Here is a 19,106-nt window from a genome sequence, read left to right as displayed (position 1 = left end):
TCAGGTAGGGAGGTCCACAGCTGTGGGAGTCTTACAGAAAACGCCCAGTCGCCTTTAGAAACGAGGCTTGCTGAGGGAACAGTTAAAAAAGACCTACCTGAGGAGCGCAGGTAGCGACCAGGCCCATGGGGTGTGAGTAAATCGGTCATATATGTAGGAGCGAGGCCATGTAGGTCTTTAAAAGTAATTAGTAAAAGTTTAAAATCAATCCTATATCTAACAGGTAGTCAATGAAGGATTGCAAGAATGGGAGTGATGTGTTCATGTCTCTTGGAATTTGTTAACAGTCAGGCAGCTGAGTTTTGGATGAGCTGGAGGTAGGAGATGGATTTTCGACTTTTGAATCCAGACGTGATGAGATGAATGCATAGATGACTTTTTCAAGGTCCGTTTGAGATAGAAAATTTTTAACTTTTGTCATGGTCCTAATTTGGAGAAAGCAAGACTGTACTACCTTGGTGATTGGTGTGTCAAAACAGAGCTTGGAGTCAATATAGACACCCATATTGCGGGCAGAGTGCTTAACATTGGAGGACAGGTTCCCTAAACTCTTTTCCTGGTCGCCAGTAAGATTACGCCAGTAAGGTTAGAGGGGCTGAATAAAAGGACCTCAGATTTGGACTCATTGAGTCGGAGGAAGTTTTGTGACATCCAGCACTTCATAATGGAGCGACAAGCCATAACACAAGAAAGATCGTGTGTGTCATTACCAGTAAGCGGGACATAAAGCTGGGTGTGGTCCGCATAACAGTGAAAATTAAATGATGATGGATGATCTGACCCAGGGGGAGCATGTAAATGGAAAATAATAATGGACCAAGAATTGGTCCCTGGGGGACACCACATGTGAGGGGGGGGGCTGGGGATGAGGAGAATTCTCCCATAATGTCAAGAGAAAGATCTGTCAGATAGGTAGAATTGGAACCAGGCAAAGAGCAGTATCCTTAATGCCAACATAGTTTTCCAGCCGATTTAAAAGGATGTAGTGGTCAACCGTAACAAAAGCAGAACCCAGGTCAATCCGAATCAAAATTGAGCAAGCACCAGAGTCAGTGGGGAGCAATAAGATGCTGGTAACTTTATTAAGAGCTGTTTCTGTGCTTTGGTGGGTATGGAATCCTGATTGAAATTGCTTGGAAATACTACAACTATTCATGTGTGTGATTAGTTGAAGAGCAACAGACTTTTCTAAGATTTTATATAAAAAAGTAGATTTGAAATTGGTCTAAAATTGCTTAAAACAAGAGGGTCGAAAGTAGGCTTCTTCAGGAGAGGTCAGACTACTGCGTGTTTAAAACTAGATGAGAACAAACCGGTAGACAGTGAGCAGTTGATGGAGAGAATTTGTGGGCCAACAGTGTGAAATACCTCATTCAGAAATCTAGTGGGAATGGTGTCCAGTTGACAGGTGGAAGAGTTCAAGTGGGAGATTAATTCTTCTAAGTCTAATAGAGAAATTTGCTCAAAGTGAGTCAGACTGGCGGATGGTTCAATGCAAGTGGGGAGATTGCTCATCATTAATGTAATGTGGAGCCTAATGTCATCTATCTTCTTAATAAAGTGGTGGAGAAACTGCTCGTATTTTTCAGTGGACGCATCCAAAGGTTGGCTGCGGGGGGGGGGGGGGGGCGCTAACCACTGAATTTATAGCCTGAAATAAAAACCCTGGGGTTGTGCCAGCTACTGGCAATGAAATTAGAAAAGTAGGAATGCCTTGCTTCCTGAACTGTGTTCTGATAAGCCAGCATCAAACTTTTCAGTCTATCAAGTGATACCTTGAGTTTGTCCTCTTTCCATTTTCTGTCGGCTTTCCTGCACTGCCTCTTTAAATCCCTTGTGTGGTCATTAAGCCAGGGGAGGACGTTATGTTTGAAATGTTTGATAGGGGCAATGCTATTAAGGATTGTCTGACAGGTATTATTAAAATTATCCAATAAATCATATACAGAGAGATCTTTCTGGTTAAGGGTATTACTAGCCGGAGCTGATAAAAAAATTGTTTTCTAAAACTACTAGCTGACTTGTTTTGTGATCAGAGACATTAAAATCTAGCAGTTTGATATTATTAAGAGAAACATAAGGCAACACCAGATCAAGAGTACGCCCCTTATGATGAGTTGGCTACCTGAACAGATTCTTCAAGACTAAAACACTCAGAAGTTTATAAAATCAGTGATAAGTGATCTGCCTTCTGTTTCCACTATGTTCCTTCCTTTTCCACTATACTCTCTCACACATGCATACATTCTTCTCTTACATACATTTTCTTCCGATATAAATTTTCTTCTTGCATACATATATTATTTATAATAGTAAATATATACATTGATTTCATGTGCATGAGAGCAAACTATTAATCTGTATGTTAAAATATATGAATATGAGAGCAAATGTATGAATGTGTGAGCAAAGTTATATAAACATGAGTGAAAATATATATGAGTGAAGGAGAATGTATGTATGCGAGAGTGAAAATATGTGTATAAGGAGAATGTATGTATGTGCGAGGGCCAGAATATATGACTTGTATGGCCCCTCATAGTTGTGTGTTTGTGTGTGTGTGTGTGTGTGTGTCGCACGCACATGTGATTTCCTACCTTTAGACATTGATGATTGCTTTTTGCGGACCATAAAAAATCCCTGAGATAAGAAAAGAGATTGAAAAAAGTGCTGTTTGTGTGTTTCAGAGGAGTCCAACAAGAAACACCCTTTCCCATGCCCTACCACTTACCGCACTGCCCTGACTCACTACTTGGACATCACACACCCACCTCGCACCAACGTCCTCTACGAGCTTGCTCAGTACGCCTCTGACCCCAAAGAACAGGAAAACATGCGCAAGATGGCCGCCTCCTCCCCAGAGGGCAAGGTCAGCAAAGCATTAGAGCTATTTTATATTATTGTTATTATTTTCAAAATATTTGCAAATGCTAACACCCCAGGTCCCGCTTATCTAGTCTAGATAAACTGTATTAGTGTAACCCAAGTTGGTGTGTCAAGCTAAAGGGTTCATAGGGAAAATCCACTGTTTTGACCTCATTAAAATATTGTTGGTTAACATTTAGAATGAAACAGACAAAAACTTTACCAGCTGTTTCGGTACTGAGAGACTTATTACTCTGGGGAATCTCATCAGGCACTGTACCAGAGTTGGGTGTTGGATGCCAGTAGAAACATCACAGCCATCCTGGAGGATCTGCCTTCTCTGAAGCCCCCCGTTGACCACCTGTGCGAGCTGCTGCCCCGTCTTCAGGCCCGCTACTACTCCATTGCCTCCTCCTCCAAGGTAATTTTACATTTGACCATCTGAATAGACCAAAATATAAAGTTTTAATAGTACTTTTTACAGCTCATTTGCAGACAGGTTTTAGTGTTTTTGTGTATTTATTTGTTTGTCTGCATTTTTTCCCTAACATTTTTGGCCTGTTTTATTCTTCTGTAACCCTGGCTTTGGCATCCTCTCATATTACAGTGGAAGCTGCTTATCGTGATCACAGTTTTATTGATCAACAGCCTCTGGACAGAATCATTCCAGTATTCACTCTGTTTAAATAATCTGGTTATTGTGGTTATAAACGGTCCACTTGAAGTTATCATTTTGCGTCTTTCATACGCTAAATTATTTTTTTTAAAAATCAACCTAATTCAGTAAATCTAACGTTAAAATTTTAATAATGTTTTCGCTTACTCCCATGATACTGAATGGCGTCAAAGGGGCATAGGCTTATTTTCATTTTTGGGCCTCGGCGTACTGTTATTAGAAATGTATTTTAGGGGGTGTCCGGTGGTGTGGCGGTCTACTCCGTTGCCTACCAACACGGGGATCGCCAGTTCGAATCTCCGTGTTACCTCTGGCTTGGTCGGGCGTCACTACAGACACTATTGGCCGTGTCTGCAGGTGAGAAGCTGGATGTGGGTATGTGTCCTGGTCGCTGCACTAGTGCCTCCTCTGGTCAGTCGGGGCGCCTGTTCGTGGGGAGGGGGAACCGGGGGCAATAGTGTGATCCTCCCTCGCGTTACTTCCCCCTGGTGAAACTCCTCACTGTCAGGTGAAAAGAAGTGGCTGGCGACTCCACATGTATCGGAGGAGACATGTGGTAGTCTGAAGCCCTCCCCAGATCGGCAGAGGGGGTGGAGCAGCGACCGGGACGGCTCGGAAGAGTGGGGTAATTGGCCAAGTTCAATTGGAGAGAAAAAGGGGGGGGGAAGCAACATAACAAAAAAAATAATCATACACTTGTCTATTAGATGGTCATCAAAAAAAAAGAAATCTCAACTTTGCTTAAAGTGACTGACTGTGTACAGTGATCGTATCGGTCCAGGCGGATGTGATCGCTACAAGAGGTTACCGCCATACCGGATTTTAATATTATTGTCCAAAAAGCAATATGTTCCTATTTTAACAATACAAATCTGTACAATCCTTTAGTGGCAATATCTTTGGTAGAGTGTTGTACAATGTATAACTGGTTTGGTCACATATAAATTCAGAATACGTTCTAAAATAGTCCTGACTCGTGTTTCATTTCATATACCAAGTGCATGAAGTGAAATGACAGTGTTCCTGATGAGTGAACAGGAAAAAATCCTCCCAATTTCTTTCAGTTTCCCCTTCATTTCAACAGTCATTGGCAAAACATTGGATTTCTCTCAGTTTTTTAAGGGGGAAATCTTCGTTGTTTTAAGTGGTTAAGATGGAGTCTGCTTTTCCCAGGTTCACCCCGACAGCATCCATATATGTGCCGTGGTGGTGGAATATGAGACCAAGACTGGCCGTGTCAACAAGGGAGTTGCCACCAATTGGCTGAAAAATAAACTGGTGACTGACAATGGACACAAGTCCACCGTTCCCATGTACATCCGCAAGTCTCAGTTCCGTCTGCCCTTCAAGGCTTCCAACCCAGTCATCATGGTTGGCCCTGGGACGGGAATCGCACCTTTCGTAGGCTTCATTCAGGAAAGAGGCTGGCTGAAAGAGCAAGGTATACAGGACTGTGTGTTGATTCTTTTACTCACATTCCTTTTGACAACCTCTTCCTTCTGAGGATGGTAAGATGAGGGTAAATTTTCTGCCCTCATTTGGATACACAACATATTAAGGTAGTGTATGTAATGTAATGGGTGATGGTGTTTTGCTGGAAGTCCATTTATGACCTATAACCTGAAGAAAATGCGACAGCATTGACTATTGTGGCCATTGCTTCTGCTTTTGACATGAAGGGAATACACGGCTCCTGCTATGTTTTTCTATCGCTGTTATCTTTCTAGAGCCCCTCACACACACACACACAACCTGTGTGAGACACAGGCTACGGAATATGATTCAACCTTCGTTTGACCATTCATACCAGACTATGATCACAGATAAATACCGGGTCGTCGCCATTCACACAACACTCGGGTCCAGAACTCAAGTTCCATACACAGCACAGTTTAACAGGATGGTTGTGATTCAGCGTTGTTAAAAGTGGCCATTTCAATTTTTTTTTGTAAATTCAGTATGTTGGTCAGTGCAGATGTAATGTTTGGTCAGGCAGTGTTTTGACTTTATAGGACTTTTTATTCTTTATTCGCTCGCCTTATGAAAACTTAATGCAACAACATACCTGCTTATTGGAACTTCTTTATTAAGTGATATCATACTTCCTCCGATCGTAACCGGTGAGGTTCTTTGATTAAAACTTGTGGAGAGTTAACTTGTGTTACCCCTTTCGTATGGAAGCTGAGTCAAGTCAGAGCTGCATAAAATCCTGGCGGTGACCATGCTCGCAGACCCAGGGCTTGTATTGACCCATTGAAAATGCTGGTTTTTCCCAAAACGCTGCTTTGGTGTGAACGGGATGGAAGTAGTAATTTCTAGCTTTTATACAAATTACAAGTGTTGCTATGTCACCTGTTGCTGCCGCCCCACTTACCCTTAATCTAGTAGTGACCCAGTTGTAGGAAAGACCTAAATAAACATAGTTTGGTTTGTGCATGTGTGTCTAAATTGGTTGCAAGTTTTGGTTTTTTTTTGGCTTAGTTAATTCCATTTGAAGAAACAATCAGCCAAGAGTCCTATATACAGCAAGTATAAAATACTGAATGTGTCTGTTTTTTGTTTGGTTTTTTTGTGTGTGTTTTTGGTCCCCGTACAGGAAAGGAGGTTGGAGAAACGCTGATGTTTTTTGGTTGTAGGCACAAAAATGAGGACTACCTCTATCAGGAGGAGCTAGAAGAGGCAGAGAAGAAAGGAATTCTAACACAGCTCAATGTGGCCTTCTCAAGGGACCAGGAGCAAAAGGTATAGCTGTCAACCCATTTCTGTAGTACTACACACATTTAATCAGCATCTATTGACCAGCAAGAAACACCAAGCATGTATTGTTTTACAAACCCCAATTCCAATGAAGTTGGGACATTGTGTAAAACGTGAATAAAAACAGAATACAATGATTTGCAAATCCTTTTCGACCTATATTCAATTGAATACACTACAAAGACAAGATATTTAATGTTCAGACTGATAAACTTTATTGTTTTTGCAAATATTCACTCATTTTGAATTTGATGCCTGCAACACGTTCCAAAGAAGCTGGGACAGGGGCAACAAAAGACTGGAAAAGTTGAGGAATGCTCAAAAAACACCGGTTTGGAACATTCCACAGGTGAACAGGTTAATTGGAAACAGGTGAGTGTCATGATTGGGTATAAAAGTAGCATCCCCGAAAGGCTCAGCCGTTCACAAGCAAGGATGGGGCGAGGGTCACCACTTTGTGAACAACTGCGTGAGCAAATAGTCCAACAGTTTAAGAACAATGTTTCTCAATGTACAATTGCAAGGAATTTAGGGATTTCATCTTCTACAGTCCATAATATCATCAAAAGATTCAGAGAATCCACAGAAATCTCTGCACATAAGCGGCAAGGCCGAAAACCAACACTGAATGCCCGTGACCTTCGATCCCTCAGGCGGCACTGCATTAAAAACCGACATCATTCTGTGAAGGATCTTACCACGTGGGCTCAGAACACTTCAGAAAACCATCATTAGTTAACACAGTTCGTCGCTACATCTACAAGTGCAAGTTAAAACTCTACCATGCAAAGCGAAAGCCATACATCAACAACACCCACCATATCACCACTGCCGGCTTCTCTGGGCCCGAGCTCATCTGAGATGGACTGATGCAAAGTGGAAAAGTGTGCTGTGGTCTGACAAGTCCACATTTCACATTGTTTTTGGAAATCATGGACGTCGTGTCCTCCGGGCTAAAGAGGACAAGGACCATCCAGATTGTTATCAGCGCAAAGTTCAAAAGCCAGCATCTGTGATGGTATGGGGGGGTGTTAGTGCCCATGACATCATGGGTAACTTGCACATCTGTGAAGGCACCATTAATGCTGAAAGGTACATACAGGTTTTGGAGCAACATATGCTGCCATCCAAGCAACGTCTTTTTCAGGGACGTCCCTGCTTATTTCAGCAAGACAATGCCAAGCCCCATTCTGCATGTGTTACAACAGCGTGGCTTCGTAGTAAAAGAGTGTGGGTACTAGACTGGCCTGCCTGCAGTCCAGACCTGTCTCCCATTGAAGATGTGTGGCACATTATGAAGCGCAAAATACGACAAAGGAGACCTCGGACTGTTGAGCAGCTGAAGTCGTACATCAAGCAAGAATGGGAAAAAATTCCACCTACAAAGCTTCAACAATTAGTGTCCTCACGTTCCCAAACACTTATTGAGTGTTGTTAAAAGGAAAGGTGATGTAACACAGTGGTGAACATGCCCCTGTCCCAGCTTCTTTGGAACGTGTTGCAGGCATCAAATTCAAAATGAGTGAATATTTGCAAAAAAAAAAACCAATAAATTTTATCAGTTTGAACAGTAAATATCTTGTCTTTGTAGTGTATTCAATTGAATATAGGCCGAAAGGGATTTGCAAATCATTGTAATCTGTTTTTATTCACGTTTTACACAACACCCCAACTTTATTGGAATTGAGGTTTGTAGTTAGTTACCACACCAACTGAGTGTAACTAATTATTATGGACCTCCATTTCAGCCAGTCTACAATGTACTTTTTATCACAGCAGAAGTTTGGGGAGAATACAGATATTGGCAGACAATGGTTAACAAAATGTCTATTTTGCGTTTTACAAATGCTAATATTGTTTATGGTGTTATCGGTGACAGTTGTTTTCACCACTAGTTAATTGCATGTTACAACTTAGAGTATATCACTGTCACTATTGGTTGTAGCACTGTTGCCAACTTGGTGACTATGCTACATTTTTTCAAATTTTCTAACTCTGGTCAGCCATTGACAAAGCCATCACTTTTTTTCCTGAGTTTTGGGAGAACATTTGTGACGACACCATGGATGTATTAAAAGACTTGGATACCAGACCGAAAGATAGCGCTTATTCATTCCAGTAGGAATTTCTCGCCTGGTACATACACTAAAACAATTTCTAGCTTCCTGGTAACTTCCGGGGTTCCTGTGCATACTCGGTGAGCATCTGTGCCTCTGGCCCAGCCGGGCTATGTGAATGGCTCGCACACAGCAGTGACATCATTCAGAGTAAATTACTTTTCTATGCTTTGGTAAAGTTTAACAAAGATTGACAGAAAGTTGAATCAGTTCATCAGTGTTTATCGACAGATCATCTTGTGCCCCTTTTCCACTGCATGGTACTGGCTCGACTCAACTCTACTTACTTTTTTTGGTTTTCCAGTGGGCAAAAGTTAGGGATAGTACCTGGCACCAGGTACTTTTTTGGCTAACACCTCTGTCGAGGTTCCAAGTGAGCTGAGCCGATACTAAAAGGTGACAAGAAAATACCACTATAATTAAATATAGATAAATATTTAAATATAAATCTTTAAAAAAGAACTAGTCAACACGCCCACAAATGACCAGCGGGGCTTTGCCGAGAGGGGATACTATCTGCAGTGAAAAACAAAATCCCAAAAAGTAAAGCGAGTAGAGTCAAATAGAGTAGAGTCGAGTTGAGCCAGTACCACGCAGTGGAAAAGGGACGTAAGTGACCTCTTCAGTCTAAGCTGACTCCAGGTATCCCCAACCTTATAAACAGCACAGCTGCATAAAGACTGAAACCAACGATTGGTTTCTTAAATATGCAAATTGACGGGACTATTTACTAGATTAACAATGGCCACGTGTACTGTTAACAGTGGGTTGGGGAATAGTTGCAATCACAGCATTGTAAGATGGTGACAGATGTACTCTTAGGCTTGTCGCCATTTTACAATGCTGTGTTGCAACTATTCCTTAATCCTCTGTGAATAAACGTGTCCAGATGAACTGATTCAACTTCCTTTGACCCTCTGTGAGTAGTACACATGGCCATTGTAACTCTAGTTAATGGTCACGTCAATTTGCATATGAAACCAACCACTGGTTTCAGTCGTTATGCCACTGTGTTGTCTATATACCTGCTGTGTTATTTAGATGCCTGCAGTCAGTTGAGACTGAAGAGGTCACTTCACATGAGTGATGAAATGTTTCTCCCAATAAACGTTGTGTCCTGATGAACTGATTTAACTTTCTGTGATTTCATTACCTGCATTATTGAGCATGCATAAAGACATTTTACGAAGATTAAACCCCCATGTCTTAAAAACATACAATACAAAGAGTATCTTTTTTTATGCATGCTCAGTAATCCAGGTAAGAAAATCACAGAATGTTGAATCGGTTCATCTGGCCACAATGTTTATATATTTATAATATGTTTATGTTTGTAATACAAAAAGTAATAATTTACCATGTTTATTGCTGGATACGTACCATTTTAGAGACACCTCTTTTACAGAGGTGGTCCATGGGGAAAAATTAGTAAAGATAAGCGGTTTGGATAATGGATGGATGGATGGATAAATAGTTTTATCAGTGTCACATTTCGGCAAACACACTGCTTATTCTCTCTTTCTTTCTCTCTCTCTCTCTCTCTCTCTCTCTCTCTCCACTAGTTAGTACCAGTTGTCAACACTAGTCAGTGTCTTTTATTAATCCCAAGGTTAACTTTCTTCTGCAAAATAGAAACAAGCGCTTTGTTCCCACTGTGAAAATACAGTTGAACACAAAAGTTCAAACCTGGTTTCTGGGTAGCATAGCGGTCTATTCCATTGCCTATCAACACGGGGATTGCCGGTTCGTGTCCCCGTGTTACCTCCAGTTTGGTTGGGTGTCCCTACAGACACTATTGGCCGTGTCTGCGGGTTGGAAACCGGATGTGGGTATGTGTTCTGGTTGCCGCACTTAGCGCCTCCTCTGGTCAGTTGGGGCACCTGTTTGGGGGGAGGGGGAACTGGTGCTCCTCCCATGCGCTACGTCCCCCTGGCAAAACTCCTCGCTGTCAGGTGAAAAGAAGCGGCTGGCGACTCCACATGTATCGGAGGAGACGTGGTAGTCTGCAGTCCTCCCTGGCTTGGCAGAGGGGGTGGAGCAGCAACCGAGACGGCTTGGAGAATGGGGTAATTGGCCAATTGCAATTGGGGGGGGATCAAAAAAAAAGTTCAAATTTCAGCTTAATGGGAAACTACCTTTTTTTCTCCCCAGGTTATGTATCATATACTAGGTGAAAGGAAAAGGTGAGAGTGTATATGTACAGTTGAAACTCCTGATAACTGCATCAGTGCTTCATAAGAATTATTTCCATCTCTAAAGGTGTACGTCCATCATCACTTGAGAAAGAACAAAGAAGACATCTGGAGGCTGGTCCATACAGAATCTGCTCACATCTACATCTGCGGGTAATTAAGAAACCATGAATGAAAGTTAGAGGAAAATTTGGAGATGAATCTGTTTTTAATAAATTTTAATCATGTTCTTCAAGTTCAAGGTTATTGTCATGTATACAATATTATGGGATTCTTGTGCCATGGCTCTCTCTGCCTTAACACAAAGTAGACAAGCACAAAGGACACACCATCCCAAAAATAAAACCGTGTATATATATATATATATATATATATATATATATATATGTGTGTGTGTGTGTGTGTGTGTGTGTATGTATGTATATATATGTATGTATGTGTATGTGTGTGTATGTGTATGTGTATATATACACACACATATATATATACACACACATATATATATACATATATATATGGTGCATCTGGAAAGTATTCACACCCCTTCAGTTTCCCCACATTTTGTTATGTTACAGCCTTATTCCAAAATGGATTAAATTCCTTTTTTTTCTCGTCAATCTACATACAATACCCCATAATGACAAAGTGAAAAAGGTTTGGTAGAAATTTTTGCAAATTTATTAAAAATAAAAAACTGAAATATTGCATGTACATAAGTATTCACACCCTTTACTCAGTACTTGGTTGAGGCACCCTTGGCAGCGATTACAGCCTCAAGTCTTTTTGGGTATGAAGCTACAAGCTTGGCACACCTATAGTTGGGGTATTTCTCCCATTCTTCTCTGCAGATCCTCTCGAGCTCTGTAAGGTTAGATGGGGAGCGTCGCTGCACAGCTATTTTCAGGTCTTTCCAGAGATGTTCAATGGGGTTCAAGTCTGGGCTCTGGCTGGGCCACTCAAGGACATTCACAGACTTGTCCTGAAGCCACTCCTTCGTTGTCTTGGCTGTGTGCTTAGGGTCGTTGTCGTGTTGAAAGGTAAACCCTCGCCCCAGTCTGAGGTCCTGAGTGCTCTGGAGCAGGTTTTCATCAAGGATCTCTCTGTACTTGCTCCATTCATCTTTCCCTCGATCCTGACTAGTCTCCCAGTTCCTGCCGCTGAAAAACATCCCCACAGCATGATGCCGCCACCACCATGCTTCACTGTAGGGATGGTATTAGCAAGGTGATGTGAGGTGCCTGGTTTCCTCCAGACGTGACGTTTGGCATTCAGGCCAAAGAGTTCAATCTTGGTTTCATCAGACCAGAGAATCTTGTTTCTCATGGTCTGAGAGTCCTTTACGTGCTTTCTGGCAAACTCCAAGCGGGCTGTCATGTGCCTTTTACTGAGCAGAGGCTTCCATCTCGCCACTCTACCATAAAGGCCTGATTGGTGGAGTGCTGCAGAGATGGTTGTCCTTCTGGAACGTTCTCCCATCTCCATAGAGGAAAGCTGGAGCTCTGTCAGAGTGACCATCGGGTTCTTGGTCACCTCCCTGACCAAGGCCCTTCTCCCCCGATTGCTCAGTTTGGCTGGGCAGCCAGCTCTAGGAAGAGTCCTGGTGGATCCAAGCTTCTTCCATTTACGAATGATGGAGACCGCTGTGCTCTTCGGGACCGTCAAAGCTGTAGACATTTTTTGTACCCGTCCCCAGATCTGTGCCTCGATACAATCCTGTCTCGGAGGTCCACAGACAATTCCTTTGACTTCATGGCTTGGTTTCTGCTCTGACATGCACTGTCAACAGTGGAACTTTATATAGACAGGTGTGTCCTTTCCAAATCATGTCCGATCAATTGAATTTACTACAGGTGGACTCCAATCAAGATGTAGAAACGTCTCAAGGATGTTCAGTGGAAACAGGATGAACCTGAGCTCAATTTTGAGTGTCATAGCAAAGGGTGTGAATACTTATGTACATGCAATATTTCAGTTTTTTTATTTTTAATAAATTTGCAAAAATTTCTACAAAACCTTTTTCACTTTGTCATTATGGGGTATTGTGTGTAGATTGATGAGGAGAAAAAAAGGAATTTAATCCATTTTGGAATAAGGCTGTAACATAAAATGTGGGGAAAGTGAAGGGGTGTGAATACTTTCTGGATGCACTGTATATGTGTATATATATATATATATATATATATATATATATATATATATATATGTATATATATATGTGTGTGTGTGTGTATATATATATATATATATATATATATATAAACTTTTTTTTTATAGCTCAAAGTTGTTAAATGGTAGAACAAGCTTGTTTCGTGCTCAATGTACTCATCAGCCGCCTACATGGTTACAGTAAATGTCCTTATTTATACCGGTTGCCAACGTTCTATGTGCGGTGTTTAATTAAAATTAAAATTAATTAAATTGAAATTGAACACTGCACATAGAACGCAGGCAACCGGTATAAATAAGGATGTTTACTGTAACCATGTAGGCAGCTGATGAGTGCATTGAGCACGAAACAAGCTTGTTCTGCCATTTAACAACTTTGAGCTGTAAAAAATATATCTTTGCTCCGAATTGTTGAGCTCTTTTTTCTACATTGAATGTTTCATTGCAACATCCTGTGGACACACACACACACTCTATATATATATATATATATATATATATATATATATATACACACACACACAGTACAGGATAACACAACAATGTAAGGTGCATATTTATGTGTCAGGTGTTCAGCAACCTGACTGCCTGTGGAAAGAAACTCTCAGTGAGACGGATGGTGTATTTGGGTGGTGTGTGATTTTATGCTCCGGTAACGTTTTATAGATGAAAGGAGAAAGAACAGAACATGAGCAGGGGTGGCTGGTGTCCTTAATGATGTTTTGAGCTTTCCTTTTGCAGCGAGTGGTGTAAATATTATGAAGTAGTGGAGGTTCCATGCCAGTGGTTGTCTTGACAGTCCTTTGAAGCAGTCTGCCGCCCTGAGCAGTCAGGTTGTCAAACCACACTGTGATACAGCTTGTCAAGACACTCTCCATGCTACTGCCATAAAAGTTCATAAGAGATGCCTCAGAAAATACAGTCTCTGCTGTGGCTTCTTCAGGATGCAGTTAGTGTTGACAGACCATGTGAGGGTGTCTGTGATGTGTAAACCAAAAAATCTGAAACTGTCCACAGTTTCAGCTCATGACCCATTGATAGAAATGGGAATGTGGTTTCCTCTGATCTTTCTAAAGTCAACAGTGATTTCTTTTGTCTTATTGGCATTTGGAGATAGGTTGTTATCATGGCACCATATGGTAAAATATTCCACTTCGCTCCTATAGGCCCTCTCATCACTGTCGCTAATTAGTCCAATCACTGTGGTGTCATCTGCGAATTTAATGATGCCGTTGTTATCATATTCCGCAACACAGTCGTGTGTAAACAGACTGTGCGATAGGGGACTGAGCCCGCAGCCCTGAGGTGCAGTATGCAGAGCAAGTGAGATAGCGTCATCAATAGATCTATTGGAACAGTGGGCAAACTGTAATGGGTCATGGGTAACAGGAATGTTATATTCTATATAACTAATCTTTCCAGCCGCTTCATAATAAGAGGTCGAAACTACAGGTCAGTAATCATTAAGGTAAGAGACAGGTTTTTTTCTTAGGTAATGATTTTTTTATTATTTTTTTAGAACACAGCAGAACCACACACAATGACAGGGACAGGTTAAAAATGTCAGTAAAAACCGGAGACGGCTGTGTAACATGCTTTGAGGACATGGGAAGGGATGCCGTGTGGGCCGGCAGCTTTACGAACCTTAACCCTTTTAAAAGTTTTACTCGCATCAGCCTCTGTCACCTGTAGATCAACTTCATCGCATGGGCACTGGGCTGCTGTCACTGGGTCCAAGTTGTGAGTTTCAAAGCAGGCATAAAAGTTGTTAATCTCTTCCAGGAGAGAGGCAGAGGTGCTGATAGCCACACTGGTTTTAGATTTATAGTCTGTAATCCCTGCAGCCCCCTTCACATGCACCGAGAGTCACAGCCACTGTAGTAGTTTTCCAGTTTGTCACTATATTGTCTTTCAACGGCCTCGATGGCTCTGTTTAAGTCATACCTTGAATTTACGTAGCATTCCTTGTCCCCAGATTTAAAAGCAGTGGTACACTCCCTCAAACTCAGGCGAATGTCACTGATCATCCGGGGCTTTTGGTTGGGGTAGGAGCGAATAGTCCATACTGGGATACAGTTATCTACACAGAATCTAGCATAGCCAGTGGCCGATTCAGCATACTCATCCAAACTCAAGGCTGAATCCTTAAAGATTGACCAGTCTGTTGATTCAAAACATCCCTAAAGTTTGGATTCATGTTCTGTAATCCAGCACTGTACTGTCCCCACAATGGGCTGCACGCACTTCACTTTGTGCTTGTAGGCAGGAAGCAAGAGCACTGAGAGGTGGTTGGATTTCCCAAAGTGAGGTCGTGAGATAGACCTGTAAGCTGCCTTGACCATGGAGTAACAGTGGTCGAGACTTTTTGCTTCTTTCGCACACATTTCAGGTTACAGTGGCTAAAGTCCCCTGGCACAATTGAAATGGCCTCAGGGTGCAAGTTCTCCTGCCTGCTAATGGTTCCATACAGTTTGTCCAGTGCCACTGAGTCAGTAGCCTGCGGTGGTGTGCAGACAGTAGTTATCAGCATGCAGGGGAATTCCCTTGGGCGATAGAATGGTCTGTACCTTATTGGTAGCTGTTCCAACACTGGCAAACAGGACTGAGAGACTATTTACACATCAGTGCACCATGAATGGTTAATCAAAAAAGCATATACCACCTCCCTTTACCCTGCCAGTAATCAGCCTGGGACAGTCCATGAGGTGGACAGAAGAACCCTCTGACTGTACAGCCCTATCAGGTGTATTAGGGCCCAGCCAAGTTTCTGTAAAGCAGAACACACAACAGTCCTTCATGTCCCTTTGAGAACTTATTCTGCAATGAAGTTTGTCCAGCTTGTTGTCGAGGGACTGGACATTAGATAGCAATACGATGAGATTCGAGGGCTGAGTAGGACGCCGTCGCCGCCTCACAAGGACGCCACCTCGTTTACCTCGCTTCCGGCAGCGCTGTCTGCGGCCATTACGCCATGGTGGTACCTGTTGTAGGTAATCTCTCATGGCAAGTCCCATGGCTTCCAGCCATTATGAACGTCTAATCTTATGTCCAGTAAAGTCTGGCAATCCTAGGTAATTGTGCATGACGTGTTTTGTGCAACAAAAGTGACCGACAACACAAAAACAAGCAACAAAGCAAGAGCAGCTCATGGCGAGTCGCCATCGTACAACACCATCTTCGAGCTAATCACATGATGGTCTTTACTACATCTTGTTCATTGGGCTTTTATGGAATGTATATTCTGGTGGCTAATGAAACAATGCATAACCATTTGATCGAACAGTTTTTTTCCCCCCTTTTTCCAGGGATGCAAGAAACATGGCCAAAGATGTGCAGACGGCCTTCTGTGACATAGCAGAGGAATTGGGAGGCATGACACGCACCCAGGCCACAGATTACATCAAGAAACTGATGACCAAGGGACGGTACTCTCAAGATGTCTGGAGTTAAAAAAAAAAATTTTTTTTAATCAAGCTTAGCTTTACCCACTATAGTGGATACAAATTTGTGATTATCCTGTGTCTTGGGTTATCAGGACTACGTATGAAAGCATTCAACATTCCCTGGTCTGTGAGAGCTACAACACAATAAGTGATACTTTGGTTTCTTGTTAACCCCTACCTCAACAGGTTCTGTGAATAACATTTATGTTAATCATCTAAATCAGTGTCTCTTCGTCAATGGATTAGGACCCATAAACTGCAACCAGCTTGGTTCTGGGGGGGCAATATGGATCACACTAAAATGTTGTACTGAGCCTTGGTCCCAAAGACTAAAATAAATTACTCATTCTGGGTTCCTTGGCTCACAAAAAAGTGGGAAAAAACTCTTGTCTAAATGACTTTATTGTGGGATTGTGGGTGAGTGGATGTTTGACTGATGGTGTGGACTCGCTGATTGCAATCAAGGGCTGATAACAGCTGGTATGGAATATTTCTAAGTTATGGAGGCTCGATTCAGAGTAGAAACATAAGATACACCAACACGACAGAGAAATGGTCATCCTCATATTAGACCTCCTCTCCGTTATTACTCTATTACTGAGCCACTAGATTTGGCCTATGCAGCATTTAGGGCCAATGTACAACTTAATGATCATTGTATATGAAATGGGCTAGCCATTCGTGGTATGAAAAGGAAGTCCAGCAAATCCCGTTCTGTTGCTCCACGTGATGTATTTCTACCGTGCAAATGAAGGGTTTGGCTGTCTTTTGTGCTGATTTCTCCATCCTTAATGAGCATTTTTAAATATGACACCTTTGGAAATTTGGTAGTTTACCACAATGAAATTGATCGGTTGTAAGAATAGGTCAGGCTTGACTATAGGTGATAAAGCATTGATGCATAGGCAAAAGCCTTAGATGTAACAGACCACTGACATTTTAACAAGTTTTTATCTCGTTGGGTTGGTATAGCAATAGTTCTGACAGTATATTCAAAATGAATATTCATGCATTGATGTTTCCGACCACTCGGTAAGGGCGGTGGGGGAAATCATGTCTTTTTAAATGAAATCGGTGTAGGCACAATCCCTATTTACCTATTTTGTATTTTCAAAGGACTTTTTCTTATGCATACGTTGCTGTCAATTCTCATCAGTCGCATTAATGTTCGAGTAACAGAATTGTGATGCAAATAATTTGCTTTTATTTTCTACAACTTTACCGTTCTAAAACACTTTGATTTGATTGGACTCGCAGCTGTTCTGTAATATTTATGAAATGTACATAAATGGATATGGTAGACTTGAAACGTTACGGCTTGTTTATTTGATATGCATTTGAACATCAACAGAAGACCACAAAATGGGTTAATCATACATAGTGCCACTTCTGTTGGGCAGTGCTTTCTGTATCATGCTTGATACAATTACATGTGTGTTGCTGTCCAGAGAAAATGTTTTTATCTGCCTAATCATGTCAAAAGTTTTTCTATTGATTTTCCCTAAATGTGTGTTGATTGACTTTCTAACAGCTCCATGTGAATACAAATGGCATACGGGGTGTGAGAAACCTCCTCTCATCCAACCTGTTGTTATGCAACTAGTGCCTTTTAAACACTGCCTTATGGATTGCTGACGTTGGAAGACGTGGACGCACCATTGTCTCTAAAGTTCAATTCCACTACTCCCCCCCCCCCCCCCCATTCTTGTGACATTTTGTCATTTCATCTTATGGTGTGATTTGTTGATTATTTTTCGGGCCGACTTTATAAATAAATAACACTTGAATGAACCGCCATTTTGTGCCAAATCACTCATGAAAAGAATAACACGCTAACACGTTGTGAACAATGTGTGAGTTGCCTGGCTTGGTGATGAGGAGACTACTCGAGAATGACCCAGTTGGAATGGATCTGCTGATTTGTAAATGTAAAATGTTGTACAAAATTGACCCTCCATGCAGAAGACGCAGCACGACGCTTAAGCGGTTGATCTAAGTTTAGCCGAGGTTCCCCAGAAGGGCGGTCTATCCCGTTGCCTACCAACACGGGGATCGCCGGTTCGAATCCCCGTGTTGCCTCCGGCTTGGTCGGGCGTCCCTACAGACACAATTGGCCATGTGTGCGGGTGGGAAGCCGGATGTGGGTATGTGTCCTGGTCGCTGCACTAGCGCCTCCTCTGGTCGGTCGGGTGCCTGTGCGGCGGCGGCGGGGAACTGGGGGTAATAGCCCACGCGCTACGTGTCTCTGGGGAAACTCCTCACTGTCAGGTGAAAAGAAGCGGCTGGCGACTCCACGTGTATCGGAGGAGGCATGTGGTAGTCTGCAGCCCTCCCCGGTGAAGCAGCGACCGGGACGGCTCGGAAGAGTGGGGTAATTGGCCAAGTACAACTGGGGAGGGGGAAAAAAGGGGAGGGGAGGGGAGGGGGGGATCCAAAAAGAAAAAAAAATGATGGTCATGTTACGATCTCTTACGGCGGTAATGGCCCAAATAAGTACCGCTCGCATAACGTCAGAGCTGAAAATATCCTGCACTCATTTGCCGTTTGTACTACGAATATATTATAATTATAGAGGCAGCTGCCCTAATAAGGAGTACCTTTAGATAAGCCCAAAAAGGTAAGCGCATACCGCCACCATGACAGGCAAACAAAGCCATGCAATACAAAGATATCACAGAAGTGTCAACTATATTTATCTGTGTCCCTTAAGCAACACGTCTTATTAAATGGGTACTATTGGTTACAAGAGGGCAACGCCAGCTATACTTATCTGCTTCAACAGGAAGAAAAAGCAGGAGCTTCGGACTGACGTGTACGTAAACGAAGACCTTGTAACCAGTGGCGCCCCCAGAAATTTTTCATAGGGGTGGCCAAATGGGGCCACTGAAAG

General features: G+C 42.3%; 1 protein-coding gene across 2 annotated transcripts in view; it reads left to right on the top strand.

Annotated features, from left to right (window-relative positions):
• The window catches only part of porb (P450 (cytochrome) oxidoreductase b), a 77,887-nt gene extending 59,884 nt beyond the window's left edge, over nucleotides 1-18,003 (top strand). For both annotated transcript variants that reach the window (XM_056283862.1, XM_056283863.1), the window contains 6 exons: nucleotides 2,688-2,869; nucleotides 3,137-3,286; nucleotides 4,715-4,982; nucleotides 6,138-6,283; nucleotides 10,675-10,760; nucleotides 16,079-18,003. In XM_056283862.1, the coding sequence (XP_056139837.1) occupies nucleotides 2,688-2,869; nucleotides 3,137-3,286; nucleotides 4,715-4,982; nucleotides 6,138-6,283; nucleotides 10,675-10,760; nucleotides 16,079-16,223 (977 nt within the window). In that variant the 3' untranslated portion in view covers nucleotides 16,224-18,003. The remainder of the gene's footprint in view (nucleotides 1-2,687; nucleotides 2,870-3,136; nucleotides 3,287-4,714; nucleotides 4,983-6,137; nucleotides 6,284-10,674; nucleotides 10,761-16,078) is intronic.
• The last annotated feature ends 1,103 nt before the right edge of the window (nucleotides 18,004-19,106 follow it).

Source organism: Lampris incognitus, chromosome 7 (assembly GCF_029633865.1).
Source record: "Lampris incognitus isolate fLamInc1 chromosome 7, fLamInc1.hap2, whole genome shotgun sequence".
Lineage (NCBI taxonomy): Eukaryota > Metazoa > Chordata > Actinopteri > Lampriformes > Lampridae > Lampris > Lampris incognitus.
The sequence above is the reverse complement of the archived record's forward strand: the minus strand, read 5'-3'. Positions and strand labels throughout refer to the sequence as shown.